Raw genomic sequence first — 25,674 nt, 5'->3', positions numbered from 1 at the left:
TAGGTAGATCTTTCTAAGGCTCAGTATTAACACTCAGTTCTCTCTCTGATAAAATATGTTCTATTCTGAAAGTTAGCCAAATTATCTGAATTCCCTCCATCTAAGAATCATGATTCCAAAATTTGTTTTTATACTGTACACAATAAATGCTCTCTAAAAAAATAGAAAAAAATATTATAATGCAATGCCTTTAAATCTTAAAAAAATTGTTTATATCCTCTTTATAAAAATTCTGCTCTAAATTAAGGATTCACAAAATTTTAAAACAAAACTTGAATCTCTGCATTGCATGGAATATGTGAATTGTTGTTATCATCAATGCAAATGAAAAGCAAATAATTGTTTTAAAGTGTTGCTAAACTAAGATATTGTTGCCAAGCTAAAAAAGCAAGAGTGAATATAGAAAAAAATGATGTGTGGTGATCACTGTGTGGGAGGGAAAGGGGAGGAGGATATGGGGGGGGGGCGTAAATGGTGATGGATAGAAACTTGACTTGAGGTGTTGGGCACACAATACAGTGTACAAATGATGTGTTGCAGAATTGAACACCTGAACCCTGTATACTCCTGTTAACCAGTGTCACCCCAATACATTCAATATAGAGGAAAAAAATGCAAAAAATAAAAGTCTGATTTTTTAAACAATAAAAGGTTACAATGTAGAAAATATTCAGCAATGGGAAAATCAATTAGTCATGTAGAAAAATCATGCCTATGACGGTACCCGATATTTCTACATGGAATTTTTTTTCTTGTTTTTCTCTTCTTCCCTGTGAGAAGGAAAGACAGCTGCCAGGACTGGAACTGCAAACCAAGCTTCTTTAATTACTGGCCCAGGCGGAGCAGACAGCCTTTCATCCTTGCACAGATCCCTGCACACATCTCAGCTTTCTACCTCTCACACCAAACACTGCGCCTGAAACAAAGCAGTTGCTGGAAATGCTGATGGAGTAGGTCATGGAGTAACTGAAAAAGAATGACTGCTCAGGGCTAGCAAAGGGACTTCACTGCGTCTCTGGGCAAACGGAACACCAACTCAGACTTATACTCACACTACAAGAAACTACGTGTAGCCATCCTTATGTGGAGGTATTCCGTTTTTAGTTTGATGTATACACTCTCTAAACAATAGTCTCTTTGGTCCTTGTCAAATATGCCCACACCTGGAATCCAGCCCTGGAGAGTCAGCAGTGAGTCAGCAGGATTTCGAAGCTTCACAGTAATGGTGGAAGCAATGGGAGTCTGCTGACTTAGGGCGGGTGTTCTATGCTTCACCCCCTCTCCCATGAAAGAGCCCAAGGCCTGAGTCCGGTTACACTGAGTTTCACAGATGAGACAGTTCCAGGTCCACACTGTCTGAAGGAATGAGACTGCTCTGTACAAATAACTGAAATAATGTTTCCTGACTACAGACAGTTTTTCTGAGGATTAAATGTCATATTGAATATATGGTCATTAATGATGGTCTTTATCATCACTTTTGTTATTAAAAAAAAAAAATGTATAACAAGAAAGCTTCATGTACTAATGCATTGCTTTCATATTGAGTATTGTTTTGTGTTTTGTAATAATGTTTGAAGGAGTTTACTGACTTTGCTGAGGTACATTAGTATTTAATTTATTGGATTTGCAGGTGAGCCTATCACTTGAAAAACTGGTGGTCAGTGGTGCTGAGCTGAGCTTTGACTGTGCACTGGTAAAAGCACAAACGCCCCGAGGCAAAAGCACGCTTGATGTGTGAGATGTCCCTGAGGCTGTGAACCAGCGGAGAGTGGTGAGATGAGATGATGATCTAGGGCCTCGTCGGTGGTGAGAAAGATTGTAAGTATGATGGGCAGGTGTTGGAAGATTTGGAGCAGAAGAGTGATTATCTCCTGCAGGAAGCATAGTGTATTTGGGTGGCAACAACCGTGGAAGCTGCTATTGGCGGGGTTTCTTAGCAGTCATGCTGTTGAAATTTGGGACTGGATACTCCTATGCTGTGTGGGGCATGTCCTATAGGATATTTAGCAGCATTTCTGTTGTCTCTGTTCTGTAAATGCTCATAGCAAACCTACCTTCTCAAGTCATGGCAATAAGTCAGTCAGAGAAAGACAAATGCCATTTGATTTCACTTATATGTGGAATCTGAAGAACAAAGTGAAGAAACAAAACTGAAACAGACTCATAGATACAGATAGAAATCTAATGGTTGCCAGAGGGGATGGGGGTTGGGGTCTGGGAGGAAGAGGTGAAGGGATTAAGAAGCACAAATTAGTAGTTACAAGATAGTCACAGGAATGTCAAGTGCAGCATAGAGAATATAGTCAACAACGTTGTAATAACTATATATGGTGCCAGGTGAGTACTGGGCTTATCAGGGGAACACTTTGTAAAGTATATGATTGTCTAATGACTATGATGTACACCTGAAATGAATACAAACTAACACTGAATGTAAACTGCAATTGAAAAAAAGTCTCCATTCATTGACAGATATCCTGTTTTAGAGACAGAAAACAGCCCTCCTTGGAGAGACACTGTGCTACTGCAATACTCCAGGGGGAGCTGATGACAGTGTGGATTAGGACTGATCATAATAAAAGGGGAGGCATGGCTGACTGCTGGCTCTGTTTTGAAGGTAGAACCAACAGTATTACTGGAGAAATTGGACATGGGGTAGGAGACAAAGTAAAAAAACCACAGATGATCAATGTTTTGGACTAAAGTGACATCTTCACTTGCTGGAATGGGCAGTCAGCATGTGGACCAGGTTGGGAGTGGCAGGGATTCGGTTTCCAGATTTGGAAGTATTAGGTGGGAGATGCATGTCAGAGGTGCTGGTTAAGCAGTTGTCTTAGACCAAAAGAATGTGACATAAAGGGCACAGTGACATGTATCTACAAAGACGCTGGGCTAATCTTCAGACATTAGACTATAGAATTACGTCCCATGGCAGCCAGTGAGGATCTTAGAGAGTGTTCTTTTGTGACCTTCTCATTTCCTAGTGGAGGAAACTAAGGTCTAAAAAAAAAAAAGTGACTTTGTTCAGAAATAAAAACAAACTGTAAAAAATGTAGTCGTTAAATAGTCAGAATGTTTACATCAACCTGACTTGTGTACTTTCTTTGGTAGGAAAAAACTGGTGTTTGATTATTAAACACTGAACTTGGAAGTATTTTAATAGCAAGATAGTTTTGTAATATCTGTGCCATATTATAAATTAAGAGTGATTCAGTTAATTACTTTTCCATGATCTCTTCAGTCTTACTTTTCCAGTTACATATATATAATTCAAACATTACATACATACATTATATATAACATATAGGAACACTTACTGGGGAAATATGCAGAAAGTGAGGTAATATCCTCTTCATAGTCATGATCTTGCTCATTATTTCTACTAATTTCTTGGATCTAAAAAAAAAATAAATGTAATTTTTAATATGCATTAATCTTAAGAAATCTGCATTTTGCATATTCTAAATGAAAAGCTGATACATAAAAATAAAAAATAGTTTTAAATTTTTTATTTAAATACTTTAATTTGATTATATTACTTATATTTGTGCTATTTATGATTGCATAATGACACAGTACTAAAAATGTAATTGGGGCAATAGAACATGTAAAATATGCAATAAATTCATTCAAAAATGAAACTTATTGCAACTATAGCACTTTAAAGATTTAAAGCAATAATCATGCAATTTAGGTGTAATAAAAAACTCCCGAATAAAATTGAACACAACTATTTCTCTTGAAAACCATGGACTTTGCTTCCTTTTCATATTTCTGATTTTTTTACCCATTCAAAAGATAGTCTTAATTAGTTAAAGTATTATAATTCAGTGAAAGACATGAAATTGTAAAGTGGTTTATTTTCCATCTTTAGAAAGAAAAGGGAAACCAAGTAAGGGAATTTATGTTTGTCTTTCTGAAATCAGTGACTCTACACTTGGAAGGGAGAATTACTGAGAAAGGACAGAAACCTATTATTTCTGGAATTGCTAGTCTTTATTTATAATCTCTGAAAGAGACATGGGTCTACATTCAGAAAACATATTTGTTCTCATAGAGAAAGCTAAGTAATACCAGTGACAGTTCTATTTGTGCAAAAAGCATCTAGGAAAAGGCACAGAGCCTGGTTGAATTACGTAGGTCATATTTTGTCAATGTGAACTCCAAATGATGATTCAAATGACTTATGCTTTTGTTCTTAATAAAACTGATTGAAATAATTAGGTTATTTGCTCTGCATTTAGACTGTCCCTTCAAAAATTAAAAGCATCCATATTAAAGCATTATTAAATTTATAGCAGCCTCAGTATGCAAGAATATTGACTTCAACAATTTGATTTGTCACCCACTTTGGGAATGGGAGCCCAGTAGAAATCCTTCTTCTTCTTCTTCTTTTTTTTTTAGAGAGAGAAGAAGTGAGAAGGAGAGAGAGATTAAAACATCGATGAGAGAGAACATCAATTGGCTGCCTCGTGCATGCCCCCCACTGGGGATTGGGCCCACAACCTGGGCATGTGCCGTGACCGGGAATCTAACCGGTGACCTCTTGGTGCATGGGTCGATGCTCAACCAGTAAGCCACACAGACTGGACAAAATCCTTCTTCTTCTTTTTTTAAACTAATACTATCCAGAGACGCAGCACAGTCTTCCATTTCCAGTGGAATCATGAAAATAAAAATATCTTTAGTATGTTTTTAGTGAACTGAGGCAGAAGCTCATTTTCTGTTTAAATTATATTTTCCTCTTGGTGGACTCAATCAAATGATAATACGAAAATCATGTAACTTTACTAGGGAGATTGATATGATATTGATATTGATTGATATTTGTATGCCTTGGTATTAAAAGCATTGTTTGATTTAGCCATTCATTATTTCCAATTATCCTGACCTCTATATTTCATAAGGTAGATCAAGAATACATTAAAAAATGCTTAATACTCTTAAAAAAATATCCAGAAAGTTTTTGCTAATTGAAAAACAGAAATGGTTTTCAAAGATTTCAGGAATTACATAAAATTTTTCTATATACTTTTCACAAGCCTAGACGTTATAAGACCAAGAGCAGTGTGAATTAATACAAAAACTGTGGTCAAGTGTGTATGTAGATGTATGTGTGTGGACTGAGGTTGAAGGTTAATGAAATCACTTTTATGTCATAACTTAAGCTACATTTTTACAAACAAGCAAGCCCAAAAATGTCTTGGAGGAAATAGCTTTCAAATTAAAAAAATAGCAGAATTTGACTGATTTGAGCACTTTCACAAATTTTATATAAAATTGATATTTTGTATAATCAGACTATGCAGAAAGTAAATATTGTTCAACAAATGTTTACTTGAGTTCCTTAAACTTACAATCATATCCATTTTGAAAAATGCTGTTTAGTGATATATTAATAACCGTCTAATAAAGTCAGTGATGGCTTCCAAGACAAGTATGATGGCACCTGACATCTAAGTACTTTAATATTTGGCTGTGTGGTGCAGTAGAGAGAGTTTGGATTTTTAAGTCAATCTAAGAACAAATTATAGCTCTATTCTTTATTAATTATGTAATTAGTCAAGATACTTTATTCTAATTCTCAGTATTTTGTCCTGCAAAATTTGGATAGTAATATCTATGCCATCAATTTTCTGGGAGGGTTAAATTAGAATAATGTAAGCAAAACATACATCACATCTACAACATAGAAAGTGCTCAGTAAATGTAATCTGCATACATTAGATTTTCCTTCATCATACAAAATATTGATCTACATTTAAGAAAGAATGGTGACCACCATGATTTGACGAAGCAATCATCAGTATGTACCAACAATTATTAAGTTATGTCTTCTCAACTGTGTGCCTCTAGAAGTTCTGCTGCGACAGAAAAAGAACTATGATATTAACTTTCTATCTAAAGAGAGAGTGACATATGATTTTGTTACTAAAAATACCTCTAATACTTCTATAATTTCCAAGCTAATAGACTTAAGAACCTAAGAATCAGGGAATACAAGATATTTAATTCTTCTTTCCTTTTTTATCCTCACCTGAGGACATTTTTTCCATTTTTTTTGTTCAGATACAGTGGGAGGGAGAGTAAGGAAGAAAGAGAGAGAGCGAAACATCGATGTGAAGGGAACACATCGAGTGGTTGCCACCCACACAACCCAACCAGGGCCAGGGACAAACTGCAATGGAGGTACATGCCCTTAGTGGGAACTGAACCTGAGTCTCTCTGGACCGCAGGTCGAAGCTCTAACCACTGAGCAAAACCAGCCAGGGCAAGCTATTTAATTCTTTAATAACTTTTTTTTCCTGGAGCTGGAACCTTACTTTATTTTTTCATTTATCAAATATTTATGCAAGCCTACTATGTGCTAAATACTCTGTTAGAAATTCAGAAAAATAAGTTAAGAATGAAAAAAAAAAAGAGAGAGGCAATTTCTACTCTCAAAAATATCACATTTTCACCAGGAGAGAAATAAAAGTAATAAAATAATTAGAATACCATATTTTATTTATTGCACTACAATAAACTCAGTTCTTACAGGTGAAATGGAGCACTAAGATATAATCAGATAACTAAGACAAAGTTTTTTTTCATTTACTTTCTGGGTGAAGAGATTGGATTAAACTATTCTTAGATTGCAGAGTGTATAATGCTAAGTGAAGTAAATCAGACAAAAAAAAAGGCAAAAACTGTATAATTTCACTTATATGTAGAAGCTGAAAACAAAACAACAAAAAGAAAAAACAAAACAAAACAAGAACAGACTCATAGAAAAAGAGAACAAACCGATGGTTGCCAGAGGGGAGGGTAAAATGGTGATGGGGAATATAGTCAATAAAAATGTGAAAATTTGCATGGTGACAGATGGTTACTAGATTTAGTGTGGTATTCACACCATAAGACATGTAAATGTTGAATCACTATGTTATGCATATGAATTTAATATCATATTGTAGGCAATAATTTAAAAAATTAAAAATTATCTTGATATTTGTATGATGCCCAGTTTTCTAAAGAAAATATTCATCATAAACAATAAAATCTACTACTTAAAACTCTCAATGTAATAGTCCAACCTGCAGAGAGTCCTTGCAGTATACAATGTTTAATAAAATTAAAATCATTTATTATAAAACATAAACTAAAAAGAAAATGTTTTTTGACTGAGGCATAGAAAGCTCCACATGGCTTTAGCATCTAGTACTGTACAAATTGATCATAGTAGTCTTATTTTGGGAAAATGAAGAAAAACAATCTTCGCATGGCAGTGTTTTCCAAATCTTTTTATGAGATTCTGAAGATAATGTAATTAGCCCAACTTTTGCCCAACTTCACCGTGTTAATCATAAATGATTTTACCAACTTTAAAGCATACGGCAGTCTGTGGAATGAGACGAAGAAGATTCATATATGTTTAAAGAGTAACAAATTGACCCTGTAATATTTTATCTATTATCCAAAATGAATGCACTGGGCTGCAAAATCTGAGATGAGATTTCAATTGAAATAATAAAGATTATTCTTACTAAATGTTAAGAATAATAATCAAGTTATACTAAACAGCAAACTTGATAAACAGCAAACACAGAGTGTCAAAAATGTTTTTCAAGAGCACATTGTAGAAATGAATATATTAGCTCTTATTATATTTTTAAAGAAAATTTGTTTCTCCTTAGGCCATCTAGAAATATGGTCCAAAAGCATATGGTCCAAACTTTTTCATGAAATTGTCCCCCTTTTTTTTTTTTTTTTATCCCCACCTGAGGACATTCTTGCATTTATCTTCGGATAGAGCAGGAGGGAGAGAGGGAGGAAGAGAGAGAGAGAAACACCAATGTGAGAGAGACACATCAAGTGGTCGCCACCCACATGACCCCAACCGGGCCGGGGACAAACTGCAACCGAGGTACCTGCCCTTAGCGGGAACCGAACCCGGGCCTCTCTGGTCCGTGGCCAACACTCTAACTGCTGAGCCAAACTGGCCAGGGCAGAAAGTTTCCTTTTTATGTTACAGGATTTAGATCCCGAATGTAAAAAATAAACAGGAAAAGCCCTGAAAACAGTTCATAAAATTTTCAGCTGAGGTCACTGATGACCCTGGTGAGGGGAATTACAATGGAATTGTAAGAATTCATCCTGGATTGAAGGATTTCGAAGAATAAAATGGAGTGAAGAATGGAAGGCGTCCTGTATACAGAGTTCCCTTTCAGGAAGCATGATGTGAAGAAGGGTTACAGGACAACTGTGCTGAAGATTTGTCTTTCAAAAAATGTGCTAAAGATGCGGGGAAAGAGTGCTGCAAGGCAGGCAAGTGGCGGGGAGCTGGCCAGTGCGACACCTGGCGCAACAGTGCTCAGACACGGCACTGGGCAACGCGACATACACTAGTTGAAACTTTCATAATCCCAAACCTCAGTTTAAACTTAGTGGGGAAGAGGGAATGTAGACAAGGCAAAATGAAACAAGCTTTAAAAATATGCATATATTTGCAAAACGCTGTGAGATAGCAACATACAATCATTTCCATTGTGTTAATGGAACAGTGAACCTTTCGGAATGGGTGGTACTCTAGCTTAGACCTAAAGAATAGGTATAGTTTTCATCTGTAAAAAGAAGGGAGGGAGCAAATTTTTGGTCGATGGGCAAGCATGATTGCAACAGCAGGATGACTTGGTGAATGGTTAATAGTTGGTTTGATTAGGTTGCGTGGAGGAATATATTTGAATGTCAAGATGGGGTGGTGCATTCAGGTTTTATTTATAAAATTTTAAATGGCTTTTAGTATGCAATTATTTTCTAAGAAGTGGGGAATAGAATGTTCCTGCCTGTATTTTTGAAAAATAATTCCAACAGTGGGTAAGAGAGAGAAGGGATTATTTTAATAGTCAAGGAGAAGGGTAAGGAGGATAGTGAAAGAAACTATTTAATGGAGAAATCAGATTTAAGAAATACCAAGGAGGTAGGATAGACAAGCTTTTTAATAGTTTCAATGCCAAAGGCTAAAGGCCAAGAATAAAATAGGACTATGTTACGTTTTTGTTTAGCACAATGACATTTGGTAACCAGTTCTAATGCTTAACACACTCTAAAAAAAAATTATGACATTCCCCTAAAGAACTCTTGCTATTTAGGAATGAGAACACTGATTGAAAGCACCTTTTCTATGCAATTTGGGATGAAAGTTTGAGGTCAAGATAGAACATCAACATTCTTGGATATCCTTTACATTGCTCCACATAATACTTGGAAATATATTGGAGTGTGTATATGGGTATTAAATAATGAGAATTCCATATTATTATAAAGTTAATGAGTTTACCAACTTAAGAAAACAGAAGGTAGTTAATTGTATGATGGCCAAATTATTAATTTTATCAATAAGACTTTAAGCTATGAAAACAGGATGATAGAATTGCAGAACAACTAAGTACAAAGTCCTGACAAGGGTATAAAGAGATTTAAAAAAGTACTTAGATGTGCCCTGGCTGGTTTGGCTCAGCGGTTGGAGTGTCGGCCTGCGGTAGAGAGAGACCCGGGTTCGGTTCCCACTAAGGGCACGTACCTCGGTTGCAGTTTGTCCCCAGCCCTGGTTGGTCGTGCGGGTGGCAGCCACTCGATGTGCCCCTTCAGGTCGATGTTTCTCTCTCTCTCTCTCTCTCTCTCTCTCCCTCCCGCTCTATCTGAACAAAAAATGGAAAAATGTCCTCGGGTGAGGATAAAATAAAAAGTACTTAGATGTAAGCAATTGAACATCAAACTATAAATTACATTTAAATCAAATCTTACTGTATTTATTTCTAAAAAATAAAGAGATTGCAAACAAGTTTGCCATGAAGTCCAATGGATTCATTAGTTACTAGGTGCTTCAGAATAATAAATACACTGAAAACAAAAAACATATACTAGTGTCCACCATTTAAAAATGAAATTAGATGGGAAGAGACAGCAGAAAGGAGGGATTTAGTAAAAGAGAGAAAAAAAGTCAGAAGGATATAATCACGCAAATCACACAAAACTAAGAGCAGAGGGTCCTTCTTAATTAACTTCCCTCAATTTTAGCACTCAACTAAAGCATCTTGAAGAAGAATCAGTTTCTGGTACAGGAGACTTTACTAACTCATGTAATAAGTTAACTCCTTACTATGTAGTCTAGACATGTTATCTAACATTTTGAATCATGATGCATTATCAAAAACTTTGGTTCATCAATCAATCAATCAATGTTTTTGTATGTTTTTCATGTGCATAATGCTAGGCAAGTTTCCAGGGTGTATACAAAATATATAACATATGTTCCTAGGCTTCTGAATATGTAGCTAGGGAATGAAAAGTAAAATTCATGGTCTCTTAAGTGTTTGATTTGACTAAAGAGTTCAATAGAAGATAAGAATGCAATCATTCTAGGTTGAAATAACTAGAGTTAGAATTTGAAGACTGGGTAGAATTTGAGAGATTAGTTTTAAATATAATCCTAGCAGCTAACGCATGCTTTTTGAACTAATGGATGTATAAACAATAAATGAATTGGTAGAAGAGGGAAGAATGTGGATATTCTTGATAAGGAGAGTGGTATACGCAAAACCGAGATTGATTAGATCATATGCTGAGCTCAAAGAGCGAAGCTACCCAATCAAAGAAGTAGGTGAATTTTTGGGAGAACATGTGAATTTTGAAAGGAAGAGTGGAGTCAACATTTGTTTATTATATCCCAACTGTGGAGTATTAAAAATATCTCTAGATGCTGGTGAAGATAATGACTACGATTGCTATTAAATATCCCATCTATCAATATGTATAGGTTATACAGGTTAAGAGTTTGAGTCCAGAAGTATTTTCAGACAGATTTTGATTCAAATCTTATGCTTCCATTTACTACCTACAGGAACATAAGCACCTTCTTCTCTCTTGGTCTCTCTAGATGTAAAAATAAGCATGAATGTACATTACCTCACCATGTGATTGTGAGAAATCAAAAAGAAAATACATATCAAATACTTAGCACAGAACTTGGCACATAGAAAACACTAAACAACTTATCTCTATTATCATCATTAACAACATTATTTTGTTACAAAACAATTTTTTTTGTCGCCCTATTTTTTTGTATTTCTAATATACGTATGCTATAATTTATATTCAGTTAAAGACTGAATGAAGATCAGTTGTGTTTAAATTGGAATATAAAGAATAAAAATAAAGACATCCAAGCAGTGATTTTGTTTTGTACCTTACAATGATTAAAACAGGTATCTCTATTTTTAAGAGTAAGGAATCAAAAAAGAGATGTGATGATGGGTCAAGGCTGGACCAATAAAGCTGATAGAAAGTAAGCAGAGCTCCTGGGTATGTATGACTGTGTAGGTTGTACAGTGAAATTCTCCTGGGGCACCATTCCCAGAGACTACTATACATAAGGTTCCCCAAGGGCTGGGTGTATGTCGGCAGGATTGGTGAGGAGAGATGCCTTTCACATGATTCTACAGTGTTTAATTTTCAAATGACTTATACTTGATTTTACAATCTTGATAATACAATTAAGACTTGTTTAGGCTAATAGTAAAACTAGTTTTCCTTCTATCAGCATACAACCATATGAGAGAGGACAGGTAAGAATGCAAAAGGGCATTTCCTACCTGGCGTGCCAAGAGCAGGGAAGGAGAAATTGGCCATGAATGAGATGCAACATATAAAAGTGAATAGTAAAAAAAGATGAAAGAACTTGACTTTAATGAACCATGAACCTATGATTGCTACTTTTATTACCTTAACTTCGATTTTCTGTTCTGATACAAGAACAAAATCATAATACCTAATACCAGCTAAAAGCTTTGCTATTGACAATTGTAAACTCTTGAAATCAGGTTTAGTTTAAAAATTATAAGTAAAAAAAAGGTAAACTTCTCTAAAGGGAACACAAAATAGTACTATGTCAAAAGTATAAATCAGTATACTGTTCTGAATAATTTCTTATGATAAAAAAAAAAGCAGGGTTTCATGTGGAGGAAAACAAAATAAAAACTAAATGATGAGTGGATTTATGTTTCTAACTTAGCATGTTGGACTCAGTGAAGAGGTAGTCACTTATGTTGACTATTACTAAGCCATTATTTTTTCTGAGCCTTGGACAATTTGAGTGAGGGTTACAAAACACAAAACAACACATTGAAAAAAACAACATCGAGCTGAGTAATAAAGGGATGGCACTGTCATCACGGTGGCTGGACATTTCATTTATCTAAAAACCGAGGAGCAAATCGTTTCTGAAATTCAAGCCAAAGCAAACATAAAATACCACTTAGAGACCCAGCAATTTTCCACAAAGATTATACTCTTTAGTTGTTAGACAAGTGTTATTTGACAAATAAAACAAAAGACCCTTAAGTTTATATTATCACTATCAGAAAATAAGTGGTTTTTTACAAATTAAACAGAGGATTCTCAAAGCTTATATTGTTGCTAATCTATTCATGACTATTAGGTGTTTACATGGCTGAAATAATCCCTAGATTGCAAATACAGAATAAGAAGATTCGGTTATATTAACCAGAGCATTTTAAATCATGAAAAATCAGTAGCCAGAAAAGGTGAATCACTCTGACCAGTTTGGCTCAGTGGTTGGCACATTGGCCTGTGGACCAGAGATTCCTGGATCCAGTTCCTTATAGGGACACGTGACTCGGTTGCAGTTTGTCCCCGGCCCTAGTTGGGGTCGTGCAGGTGGCGGCCACTCAAAGTGTCTCTCTCACATGGATGTTTCTGTCTCTCTTCCTCCCTCTTTCCCTCCTGCTCTATCTGAAGATAAATGCAAAAAATAAAAAAAAATAAAAAATTTCCTTGGGTGAAGATTAAAAACAAAACAAAAACAGAAAAGGTGAATCACAAATTAATAAAGATACTGTGAAATAGTAAATACAATTTCTAGCCTCAAATCTTCTATTTGAGGGCAGGTTACAATTTAGGAGAGGCTGTTCCTAAGGGAAAAAAGTCACTACAGATAAAAGTATATAAAATACTTATTTTATATATTGCATTTAATGTTATTTTTTATATACTGCAGTGCACCAAAGTACCCTAGACATTTCTTCCCATTTTAAAAATTGTACATTTAAATTGTAGAGTGTAGCTAGTAACACTATCAATATCATTCAGTAGCAGAGTAGTATCTCATAATCAGAGAAACCTGGGAGACACACATGGCTCCTCAATGGGTAGTTTTGCTTATTAAAAGCTATCATTTCACTCCACCCTAATTTATCAGTTTCTACTCAAATCAGTTATTAGAAGACTTTTGACCATTCTACTTGACTTTGATGACTACATTGGCAAGATGTATACTCTTAGATCTTACTTAAATACAGAACTATTTAAGATTATGTATTATAGAGTTGTACACTTAAAGCCTGTATACTTTTATTAACCAAAGTCACCCTTAATAAATTAAATAAAAATTTTGAAATACATAATACAAAAATGCATTTTTATGTACCAAAGACAACCCAAAACTATAGTAAAATATATCTGGTAAGTTAATAGGAGAACAAAAATGCTGAAAGTATATTTGCATTGCATGTAAGATAACATAAATTGGAAAAATTTGGGGGTAGAAGAAACAACATTGTTATATATTAAAGAAATATACTTCCCTCATACCCACATATAACATCACAATAGAAGAGAATCAATAAAACCAATGAGCTCACTTTGGAAGAAAAACATAATTTTCTTTAACTCAGAATTCTGAAAGCTTTTAACTTGTAAAAATAGAATAAATTTTATTTTGTGAGGCCCCAACCAACACATTAAGGGTGCTACTTTTTATATTCTATAATTACGGGAAAATGAGTGTCATTCCATTCCGTTCTGCCACTGAGAATAGCAACCTTCTTGCTGTGCGGTAGTAGCTTAGCATTTTAAAACTTCAAGTGATTTATTTGGCAGATTTCAGTCACTTGTGAAAATAATTTCTAATCTTCATATTCATAGCCTAAAGGAAATGAGAACAAATCTAATGGAAATCAGGGTGTGCCAAATATTCAGTTTCCTCTGTAGGTAACTCCAGGAGTATGTAACCTTACATGAAGTTTAAATAAATTTGCCTAATGCAGTCTATCTTCAGCTTTACCTTTATTTATCTTTAGAAAGGAATTTTTCTGGTTCAAAATGTAGACATTTATTTCCAAATGATAGGCCATGAAATTTGACTGAGTTGTGATTTTGCAAAGTGATATAAAGTTTAAAAAAGATTCTTTAAGTTTAAAAAGTTCCCCTATAGCCCTGGTCGGTTTGGCTCAGCACTTAGAGCATTGGCCTGCGGACCAGAGAGTCCTGGGTGTGGTTCCCTCTAAGGCAGCGGTTCTCAACCTGTGCGTCACGACTTTTTTGGTGGTCGAACAACCCTTTCACAGGGGTTGCCTAAGACCATCGGAAAACACATATTTCTGATGGCGATTCATAACAGTAACAAAATTACTTTTATGAAGTAGAAACAAAAATAATTTTATGGTTGGGGGTCACCACAATATGAGGAACTGTATTAAAGGGTCACGGCATCAGGAAGGTTGAGAACCACTGCTAGCAAGGGCATAAAGGGTCACGGCATCAGGAAGGTTGAGAACCACTGCTAGCAAGGGCATATGCCTCGGTTGCAGTTTGTCCCCAGCCCTGGTTGTGGTCGTGTAGGTGGCAGCCTCTTGATGTGTCTCTCTCACATCGATGTTTCTCTCTTGCTCTCCCCCCTCTCCCGCCCACTCTATCTGAAGATAAATGCAAAAATGTCCTTGAGTGAGGATAAAAAAATAATCAAAAAAATAAAAATGAAAAATTCCCCTATAAATATGGTCAGCTCATTTTTGACAAAGCAACAAAGGCAATACAATTGAGCAAAGCTAGTCTCTTCCAAAACTGGTCCATATGCACACACACACACACAGAAAGAATCTAGACACAGACCTCATACCCTTCCAAATGGACCATAGACATACATATAAAATGCAAAACTATAAAACTCAGAGAAGGTAACATAGCAGGAACCTAGAGGACCTTGGGTATGGCGATGACTCTTTGGATACAACACCGACATGATCCATGAAAAAAATAGCCGATAAACTGGACTTTATTAAAATAACTTCTGTTCTGTGACAGACAACATCAAGAGAATTACAAGACAAGCCACAAACAGAGAGCAAATATTTGCAAAAGACATACATATCTGATAAAGGAGAGGTACACAAATAAAGGGTGAGGCATATATGGGTTTACAGTTGTTTGTATAGAAAATAATACAATAATTAATAAATAATAATACAAGAATAAACTGTGTTTCATATATTTACAAATTTATATACTTTTAAATCTACCTTTGCCCCACCCTGTATACAAAAAATATTTAAAATTCAATAATAAGAAAATAAAAACTGATTAAAAAATGGACCAAAGATTTTAATAGACATCTCATGATATAAGAGACAGGTGACAAATAGGCATATGAAATGATGCTCCCTACATATGTCATCAGAAAAATAAAAATTACAATGAGACAACACTACAAACCTATCAGAATGCCCAGAATCCAGAACACTGAAAACATCACACCAAAAAAGACTGACAACATACAAAGTCTGACAACACAAAGTCTGACAACACACACTTCCGTTCATTGCTTAGTGAGAATGCAATATGGTACAGCTGCTTTGAAACACAGTTTGGCAGTTTCTTACAAAACTGAACATACTCTTACCATTTATCTAACAATCTCACTGTCTGGTAGTTAGCCAAAGGAGTTAAAAATTTATGTCCCTACAAAAACCTGAACATGGATGTTTACAGAAGTTTTATTCATACTTGGTAAAATTTGGAAGCAACCAAGATGTCCTTCAGTAGGTGAATGGATAAATAAAATCTGGTGCATTCAGATAATAGGTTATCATTCAGTGATAAAAATACATGAGCAGTCAATCAAGCCCTGGAAAGACATGGAAACCTTAAATGCATATTGCTGATAGAAGACAATCTAAAAAGACTACATACTGTACACTTTCAACTTACAACGTTCTTGAAAAGGCAAAATTGTGCAGACAATAAAAAGTTCAGTGGTTACCAGGGGGTGAGGTGGGGAAAGAGATAAATAGAGAACAGAGGGTTCATATGACAGAGAAACACTCTGTATGATATTATAATAATAGATATATGTTATACTTTGTCCAAATCCATGGAATGGGCAGCATCAAGAGTGAACACTAAGGTAATCTATGTACTTTGGGTGATGATGATGTGTCAGTGTAGGTTCATCCTGGCAAAGGTACCATTCTGGTGGGAGATGTTGATAATGGGGAGGCTATGTATGTGCAAAGGCCAGGTGTGTGTGATAAATTTATGTAACTTCCTCTCAATTTAGTTGTAAATCAGAAACTGCCTAAAAAATAAAGTCTATAGCCCTGGCTGATTTGGCTCAGCATTTGGAACATCAGCCTGCAGTCCAGAGAGACCAGGGTTCGGTTCCTGCTAAGAGTATGTACCTCGGTTGCAGTTTGTCCCCAGCCCTGGTTGGGTCGTGCAGGTGGCAACCACTCGATGTGTCCCTTACATATCGATGCTTCTCTCTCTCTCTCTCTCTCTTCCTCGCTCTCCCTCCCACTCTATCTGAACAAAAAATGGAAAGGATGTTCTTGGGTGAGGATAAAATAAATAAATAAATAAATAAAGTCTATATAAAATTAAAAATAAATTCATATGCCTAAGATAGGGAATATAATGTTATTCGTTTTGCCTGAAAGCACCTCTAAAACAGTTTAGGGTGAAGTTCTATAGAAATCAACAATAGTCCTGGCCGTTTGGCTTAGCAGTTGGAGCATTGGCATGTGGACCAGAGAGTCCTGGGTTCGGTTTCTGCTAGGGGAACGTACCAAAAAAAAAAAAAAAAATCAACAATGTCTTAGCACATATAAATACAACCATTGACTCATAAGATAAACTGACTTTTTAGCAGTACCTATTAATATGTGTAGATATTTGAACCCCTTTACATGGCTATGAATCATGTAATTAAACAGTAAGATAATAATTGAGTTACTCTACCTGAGATGTGTATTTATTAACAGCTAAGCCAAATGAGAGAAAAATTAAATTTTGTGCTCTGTGTTTGAGGACATTTTGAAGTTTTATAAAGATATATTCCTCACCAAAACGTTAAATTGCTTAGAAATTCATCAAACTGAAGCAATTCTAGCTCAGTTTAGGCAAAATTCAATCTCTAGAGAATTACAACAATGACATACGGGCATTATTTTTTATTATTTACTTATTTTAAAACATTTATTAAGAACCCACTAAATATAAGGAAGGATCAGTTAAGTTTCTCTTTAAAACATACAGACAGCCACATATATATTTATAATATAACACGTGTAATAATGTTATAAAAATAATATAACATTTACTATGTAACAGACACTGGTTTAAGTTCTGTACCTACATTCATTTTATCTTCAAAATGACTTTATGAGGTAAGTTTACTATTGCAATACTCATTTAATGAGTGAAAACATAGTTACCGTAGGACAAATAATTTGTCCACCATCACACAGCTAATGTCTCTTGTTAGAGCCCCAAGCAATAAGGAAATGGGTGTATACAAGAAAGAATGTGTCACATCACCGAAGAGTGCTTTAATCAAGCATCATAGAGATTCATCGAAGGATAGCCGACATATTTTTGCAAGAAATGATCAAGTCTCAGGATGGGACATCTTACAAACCTCAGAAGAGGGGCATGTGAAACATCTTACAAACCTCAGAAGAGGGGAGTGGGGGAGGGAAGAGGTCAACCACAGAACTAATATGCATGTATGCATAACCAATGGATACAGACAACAATGCTGGGGATGAGTGGGGGGGATCCGGAGGAGGTTGTCAATGGGAGAAAAAGAAGAAACATCTGTAGCAAAAATAAATTAATAAGAAAAACAATAACAAAAAACGGGCTGGGAATCATGGGCAGTGAAATAACACCATCAAGTGTGGACATGGGAAAGCGTAGGGCATGGTCTGCCCCGCTTCACGAGAGGGTAGGGCAAAGGCTCTGTCTGTGGGCGCAGGCAAACACTAGTTGCACAGCTCTTCCTGGCTCCTCAGTTTCTCTGGCCTTCGGGTCAGGTGGCTGGGAGCCGGCCGTCTAACACGCAGCCTCCAGAGCGCAGGCTGAGCCGAGTGCTGTCGTGGCTATTGTCTGAGTTATAAGAAAAAAGAAGGCCCATTCTCAGCCCCCAAGGAAGACACGAGCAAACGCAATAAGGACATTTGAAAGCACGAGCAAGACGTCATAACCCATATTATGGTTGTGTGATGCTGACAGAGGAGGGCTAATGGAGGCACTGGCATCGGGGCCAGGGGAAACAGCTGTCATTCAGCAAGATGGCCAGGCTTCCCTGTTCATTGTCTTCTGCTGCCCCTGCTTGCAAAAGAGCCGGGTATTTTCTGAGAACCAGGGGACAGCTATGTTTTTACAATTGGCTTGGATACAAATACTTTGAAAAATATCTTATAGATGTTATGAGAAATAAAATAATGGGATAAATAGAGATATGTTGTGATCAGAAAATCTTGCTTTAGGCTCCAATCTTTCAGAAAAAACAACCAAAAAAAACAACACAAAACTGCTGTAAGATGAAAATGTTACAAGTAGGAACATACAGGTTTCACAGTAATATCATTTGATAACTTAATGGGATGTGTCTCCTTGGTGCAGAATTCAAGTGTGTGTGACTCTTACTTCTTCAAAATCTACCACAAGTAATATATACAATTATGTGTTACCATATTCATATCACAAATAGGATAACTCGTATCAAAAATGGAATAAAAGAGGCAGAGAAATTTTTTAAATGATTTGTTCAAGGGCACTGTATGAAGTACATTTCTTCAAATCAGTTTTATTCACAATTCCTTCCTGCGATATACGTAACATATGGCTAGAAGCATTGTGATTCAGGAAGATCGTGATTGTATTTTTCTACATTTATAAAGCAATTAATATTTTCAAAGCCGTTTCATGTATATCAACATCCTCACATCAACCCTACCAGTTACATAGAGGGAGACTTACTGATGAAGATAGATGAAGAGATAGTGGCTGACAAGAAAAATACCATGTTCTTTCACTTATGTGTGGAATCTGAAGAAGGAAATGAATGAACAAACAAAATATAAACAGACTCATAGATACAGAGAACAGACTGAGGGGTGCCAGAGGGGAGGGGGCTTGAGGGACTTTGTGAAAAAAGGTGAAGGGACTAAGAAGTACAGATTGGTAGTAACAGAGTAGTTGCAGGGATGTCAAGCACAGCCTAAGGAACATGGTCGATAATACTGTAATAACTACGTACGGTGTCAGGTGAATACTTGAAACACGGGAGGGAAACTGTAAAGTATATGATTGTCTAACCACTATGCTGTACACCTGAAACTAATACAAAGTAGCATTAAATGTAAACTGTAATTAAAAAGTGAAATAAACAAAAAAGAGAGAGTGGCTTGTCCGCAGCTCACAGTATATAAAGGAGAGGTTCAAATCAGAAGAATCCAGGGTGTGGGGTTCATATATCATGGATCCAAGTCCAGTGCTTTTTACACTACGACACAGTGCTTTTTGTCAAAACTGCCTGTACTGTGAACAGAGGACATTAAAAGGGACTGAGTGAAAATAATAGATATCTGGAAATGAAACTTTTTATTCAATGAAGAAATCATATCTAATTTCAGACCTAAGTTCTATTCTATAAATGCTAATGAAGGTCTAAAAATTTACGTTGGTGATAAAAACGAAATTGAAATTCATCTCCTTTATCTTTGACTAATAATGTACTGTCTGGAGACTGTGAATGAGAGAAAATTATAGAGTGAATCCAACAAAATCTAGTAATCAATTAAAACCCTGTGATACAGTTCAGGATGGATGACCACTATGACTTTAGTCGTTTAAAGATGACTCTGAATATTCCCAACGATAGAAAAGTCTGTATTTTATTGTCTATTTACCTGCAATTTAATTTTCTAGAACATGTTACCATTTTCAGCAGAGAAACATACTCATCAGGCAGACTTTACCTGTTTCTTGATAGATGTAATAAAAAGAGAAATGAAAGTAAAATTCCACAAATTATAGTTACATTTGTTTAAGTTTTCTGACAGAAAGACTAAAATGAATTGTAAATTATGGTTTCAGATTACTTTACTTTCCTGGTCCCCATCACCACAGAACATTTTATATCCATGCTTTCTTTATTATTTCCTGAATCTTTAGCCAACATTTCAAAGATAAGCCAAAGCCTTTGCCTTTTATCACTGAATTGTCTCTGGAACACTTTTGTTTGATGACCCTGTAATCATTACCGACTCTTCCAATGCTAACACTATAGACAGGTCATTTGCTAAGGCAGAGGTGTTGGATTTGTGTTTGCTTCTTTTCATTATTTTTATCTGTTCAAATTGCTGTCCAGACATGCATTTCCACTTTATCAAATATTTAACAGATGAGAATACAGATGTTAGGTATTATATCTTAGGAATGATATTTCATCACCCTTAAGTTAACTTATTCTTTTTCAGACTTGTCCATTAGCTCTGTTTTATTTTTATTTCACTTGAAAAAAGAATACATACAAACCACAGGGAGACGGGGTTTTAAATAATGAGAGAACACAACTTTATTGTCATCTACAGCTGGAGGTTTATGAGACACTTTCTTTAGCCAAATGTAATGCAGCTCGATTCGGGTCACCCCCAGGTTATCCTTTGTGAATCAGAGCTGCATTAACTGAAAAGAGTGGGGGCCCCATTTACTAAAGACAAAAATACAGTTGGAAGGCAATTTCAGTAGATCATACATGATGAAAAGATTATCTGTCAGGAAGGTAAAAAAAAGTGAATGTAAAATGATGACATCCTACTCAGAACCACCTAGTTACTTGTGACTGGGTTCAGAAATCCATTTCACATTTAATCTCCCTGTCTTATGTGATAAAAGCCCATACAAGAAAGAGCTGGAGATTTCCAGTCACCAAAGTTTCCTGTTTATACTATACCCTGTCCTGGAAAGGATAATCTCGATTGTTGCATTTTAGGAGGTTGAGACCAAAGACAACTTTAAGATGAGGAGCAGCATCAGGTACTATAGTGATGTTGGCTGTGGATGCACATTAAGCTCAGGTGGGGAGCTTACATAATCACCTGTCCCCAGGCCAAGACCAACTAGATAGAATCTCTAGAGGTGGAACCCAGTCAAGGGTTTTATCAGTGGCTCTGCTGAGGAGTCTATTGTGGATCCAGGAGCAAGAACCACAAAGATAGTGATTTCAAGCATAGAGTTGGAGGGAGATGACCTAAATTTAAGATGGCTCCTGGCCTGGTCAGTGTGGTTCAGTGGTTGAGTGTTGACCCATGCACCAAGAGGTCGCTGGTTTGATTCCCGGTCAGGGCACATGCCCAGGTTGTGGGCTCAATCCCCAGTGGGGGCATGCAGAAGGTGGCCAATCCATGTTCTCTCTCATTGATGTTTTTATCTCTCCCTCCCTTTCCTTTCCCCTCTCTCTAAAATTAATAAAGAAAAAATATATACAATGGCTCCTGACTATCAACTATGAACAAGTTATTTAATCTTCCTTGGAACCAGTTTTCATCTGTAAATGAAATACCTACTTTTATAGGTTGTTTCAAGGATTTGATGAGGTAATTCTTGGCATAGCTTAAGTATTAGGGGAAAGCTACCTAATGTACAGGTGAAGTGTGACAGCATGCACCAACTTCTGAAACTGTATTTTAGTTCCTGTATCCCAATACCTGATGGCATTTCAGATTTTCACTGTCATATCACTTCCTAAAATAGAACTTAATTTTTTTCTTTATAGGTAAATTTGTGCCTTCTTGAAGCAATAGAGCAGTGTGGGTAAGAGTATGATCTCAGGAGACAACATTTAAGTTCAAATTCTGACCATGCCTCCTATTAGTTCTGTGATATTGGCCACAAACACTGAACTTTCTGTCCTCTGATTTGCCTTATCTGTAAAATGGGCTACTAGCAATACCTGTCTCAGAGGAATGTTGTGATGGTAAAAGTGTTAATACATACTATATGTAAAACAATTAGTATGTTCCCAGCCATTGTAAAGTACCCAATAGATGTTAACTATCATGATGATGTGATAAAGATAATATTAGTAGTGAACTCCTTTACTGATGTCCCACTAAAAGTGTCTATTTTCCACAAGTGAAAAAAAAATCCAATGATGTGCCCACCAGAACTTCTCATTGTCCTTAACTATTCTCCCCTACCATGTACACCAGAACCAAGTACTGTTCAAATCCATAACCACTTCTTGAAAATAGTCTGAAAGATCATGTTTTATTGATAATAAGCTAGTAGCATTTTATTATATATGCATTTATTTTATACATATGTCTTGGTTATATATCATATGGTTACATATGTGATCAAATATTAATGTTACTATTAAGGGCAAATAAAGAGAATCCACAAGTTATTGCTATGTTGCAGTTCTTGTATAAAAGCTTTTTGGGGGGCTTTCATAAAAATATTCTTACTGACATCTTCAGATATCTTGAGTAAAGAGATGTTTGATTTTTCCTAAATAGTGTTGAATATCATATTGAGCATTTTATATTATTCTTTTTGTACATTTAATCAAAATTTAAGATTTTGAGACACATTGTAAAATTTATGAATTTACTAAGTCTCCCCCTACTGCAGGTATGAGGTAGTGTTTCATCACAAACAAAAGGCCTATGGAGGAAGTCACCTCGTCATGTCAAGGATCCGAATGGATATCACAATTAGCAGCTGATATGGGTTTACAACTAAAACTGTGGAGGTACTTGTCTTAAGGATTCACTATCACACATCTCATCAGATGACAAGCACATAATCTTTTATTGCTTCCTATGCTTTGAGGGCTTTAATTTTTCTAAAGCCAAACAAGGTCTCTTCACATCATTTTTACTTGACGTTGAATGTGCCAAAAAATATACTTTCTGAAATAAATACTAGTATGAGCTATTAAAATCACCTCAAGGCAAAGCAGGCAACTTATTAACTTTAACTTTATGAGGCTTCACAAATTGCATCTTGTGGAAGGCAAATAAAATCCTTGTATTTGTCACTGCCTTTTTCTTAATATTTCACAGCTGCCATTCAAAAAAAAAAAAAAAAAGTCCTCTGTGGAAGCTTCTAGCAATGTCTGGTCTACGAAAGAGAAATAAAATGTAGAGTAAAGTGGTTATAGAGTTATATTTTCCATTGGATTGCAAATACAGGTGTCAGGAGCTTAAATAACATTCTTTCTCTGCCACGTGCCAAGTGCGTTATATGTGGAAGAGAATGCCACCAAACTTTCTTTTAACTGATGTCTGAGTGTTCACCCTGAGAGCCAGCATCTGTGATTTCATGACCCTATACTATATTGGAGGCAGTATCCATTCATGCATTCAACAAATAATTTGAGCACCTACTATGTGCTGTGCAGTATTCTGGGTAAGAAAGATACAGTACTAAATAAAATGTAATAAGATTTCTGCTTCCTTGGAACTTCAGTCTATTGGAGGCCAGACAGATAATAAACAAATAAATATATAATATGCCAGGTAATTATAATTGCTATGGAAAAAGTAAATGGACATAGGTAATGCCAGAGTGAAGCTGTTCTTTTACATAGTTAATATATATATGGCTATGAAATATATATTTGAATAAGAAATATACACGTATACATATATGTGTGTATGTGCATACATCAATTACCCATTCCCCATGCTCCTCCAGAACATTTCCACTTCTTCACAAAAGGTGTATATGTTCTCTCTTCTTGAAAATAGATGGGCCTTTGTAGTTTCCTTGACTAAGAGTAGGACAGAAGTGTCTCTATGTTATTTCTGAAGCTAGGCTATGAAAGTGATGCAATTTTGCTTGATTCTCTCTCAGGTTGTTCACTCTTAAAATCAGTGATTAGGCTCTGAGGCAGCTCCTCACTCATGTGGAGAGGAACAGGGACAGAATACCAGTTGAGCTCCCAGCTTAGAGCTTTGATTGCCAGACAATGAGTGATTTGTTTTTGAGTGTTTACTTCAACCCTCTTTTAAGCTGTCCCAACTGAAGTCATTTGGAACAAAGATTTATGGCCCCAACTGAGCCTTGCACAAATTGCAGATTTCAAAACAAAATCAATCATCGTCATGGTCTTGATCCACTAAGTTTTGAGATGGTTTGTTACACAACAATATATTGCCAGGACAACACATACAAATGTACTGAACCAACTAGTTAAAGCTCTATTCAGTGTGTTCCTACTAATTTTAAGGATTAGATGGCAAATAAAACAACTTGAAAATAACTTGGATGACTTGAAAGGGACCACTGTGCTGCCCACCATATCTGCTAAAAATGATAGCATGGCCCATTTTTGTAGGGTTATACCCTTGGTTGGTTGTGTGAGGTTGAATTCTTAGAGAAGGTCTGGACATTTCTCCTGGAATAGTTTTGAATCCTGTGTTCAGGTTTTCCCAGTGAGGTATGAAACCTGAGGTAAAATTGTGTATTGAAGTTCTACTACTTAGAGATATACGACTAGGAACAAGTCATTTAACCTTCAGGAGTGTGTGTGTGTGTGTGTATACATATATATATATAAATGGTTGCAAGGTTAACAATAATAATTGCTAATATTTTGAGTGCATATTATGTAGTAGACACCATACTATGTGATTTTCTTACATTATCACTTTTGTTCTTAAAAACCAGTCCATTTCTGAGATATTATGTTTACCTCCTTTTTTACAGAGAAAGAAATGAACTTACTGAGAAATTCAGTAGCACAAGATAAAACGTAAGTATTAGAGTTGGATTTGCAAACCAAGTTTTTGGGCTAGCAGTCAGGTCTCTGAATCACTAGGTCGCATACCAAATGAGATCATATACGTGACAGATGTAAAGTGCAGAAAACATGTAAGGGAACAAAGAAGCAGGGTAAGACTGTATATACCAAAGGAGCAGAAATGCTCCAGCAAATGAGTTCAGAAGAGAATTTCTGGAAAAGTTGGGTGCTGATGGCACTGACCGCACCATAGCGATAAGATGTAAAGCCAACAAAATAGAGGAGTTGGGAGATAGGCAGCCCAAATGCCAGGTTCCAGCTCTGAAGAGTAGGGTTTCAGATAGATTGGTTAGAGAACAATCATAAAGGGATGAAGCAAAGGACTCCTCTCTTGGTTTTGGTGTCCTGTAGTAAGTAGGTTAATTACTGGCTTTGTAATGATCTCCATGTTCGAATCCCCAGAAAATGGACTTGGCAGATCTGCTTCAATTAAGAGAGATTATCCTGGATTATTTTGGTAGGACTGATACAATCGAAAGGTCCTTACAAGAGGGGAGGTGACATGAAGGTGGAAGCAGGGAGGGTTTTAGAGATGTTATGCTGCTGGTGTGAAGATGGGGAAAGGGCCATTAACCAAGGCAGGCCAGGGTGAAGGCAGCTTCTAGAAGCTGGAAAAATCAAGAACATGAATTCTCCTCTAGAGCCCACAGCAGAAAATTCTAGCCCTGCCAAAATCTTGACTTCAGCCCAGTGAGACTTATTTCAGACTTCTGACCCCCAGGCCTATGAGAAAATTA

General features: G+C 36.1%; 1 protein-coding gene across 1 annotated transcript in view; it reads right to left on the bottom strand.

Annotated features, from left to right (window-relative positions):
• BANK1 (B cell scaffold protein with ankyrin repeats 1) overlaps window positions 1-25,674 on the bottom strand; it is a 302,010-nt gene that overhangs the window by 45,061 nt on the left and 231,275 nt on the right. Inside the window, exon 8 of the mRNA XM_036282317.1 lies at window positions 3,321-3,399. Within this exon, the coding sequence (XP_036138210.1) occupies window positions 3,321-3,399 (79 nt within the window). The remainder of the gene's footprint in view (window positions 1-3,320; window positions 3,400-25,674) is intronic.

Source organism: Molossus molossus, unplaced genomic scaffold, assembly GCF_014108415.1.
Source record: "Molossus molossus isolate mMolMol1 unplaced genomic scaffold, mMolMol1.p scaffold_m16_p_1, whole genome shotgun sequence".
In the NCBI taxonomy this organism is placed as follows: domain Eukaryota; kingdom Metazoa; phylum Chordata; class Mammalia; order Chiroptera; family Molossidae; genus Molossus; species Molossus molossus.
Note: the sequence above shows the minus strand (reverse complement) of the source record. Positions and strands in the feature narration are given on the sequence as shown.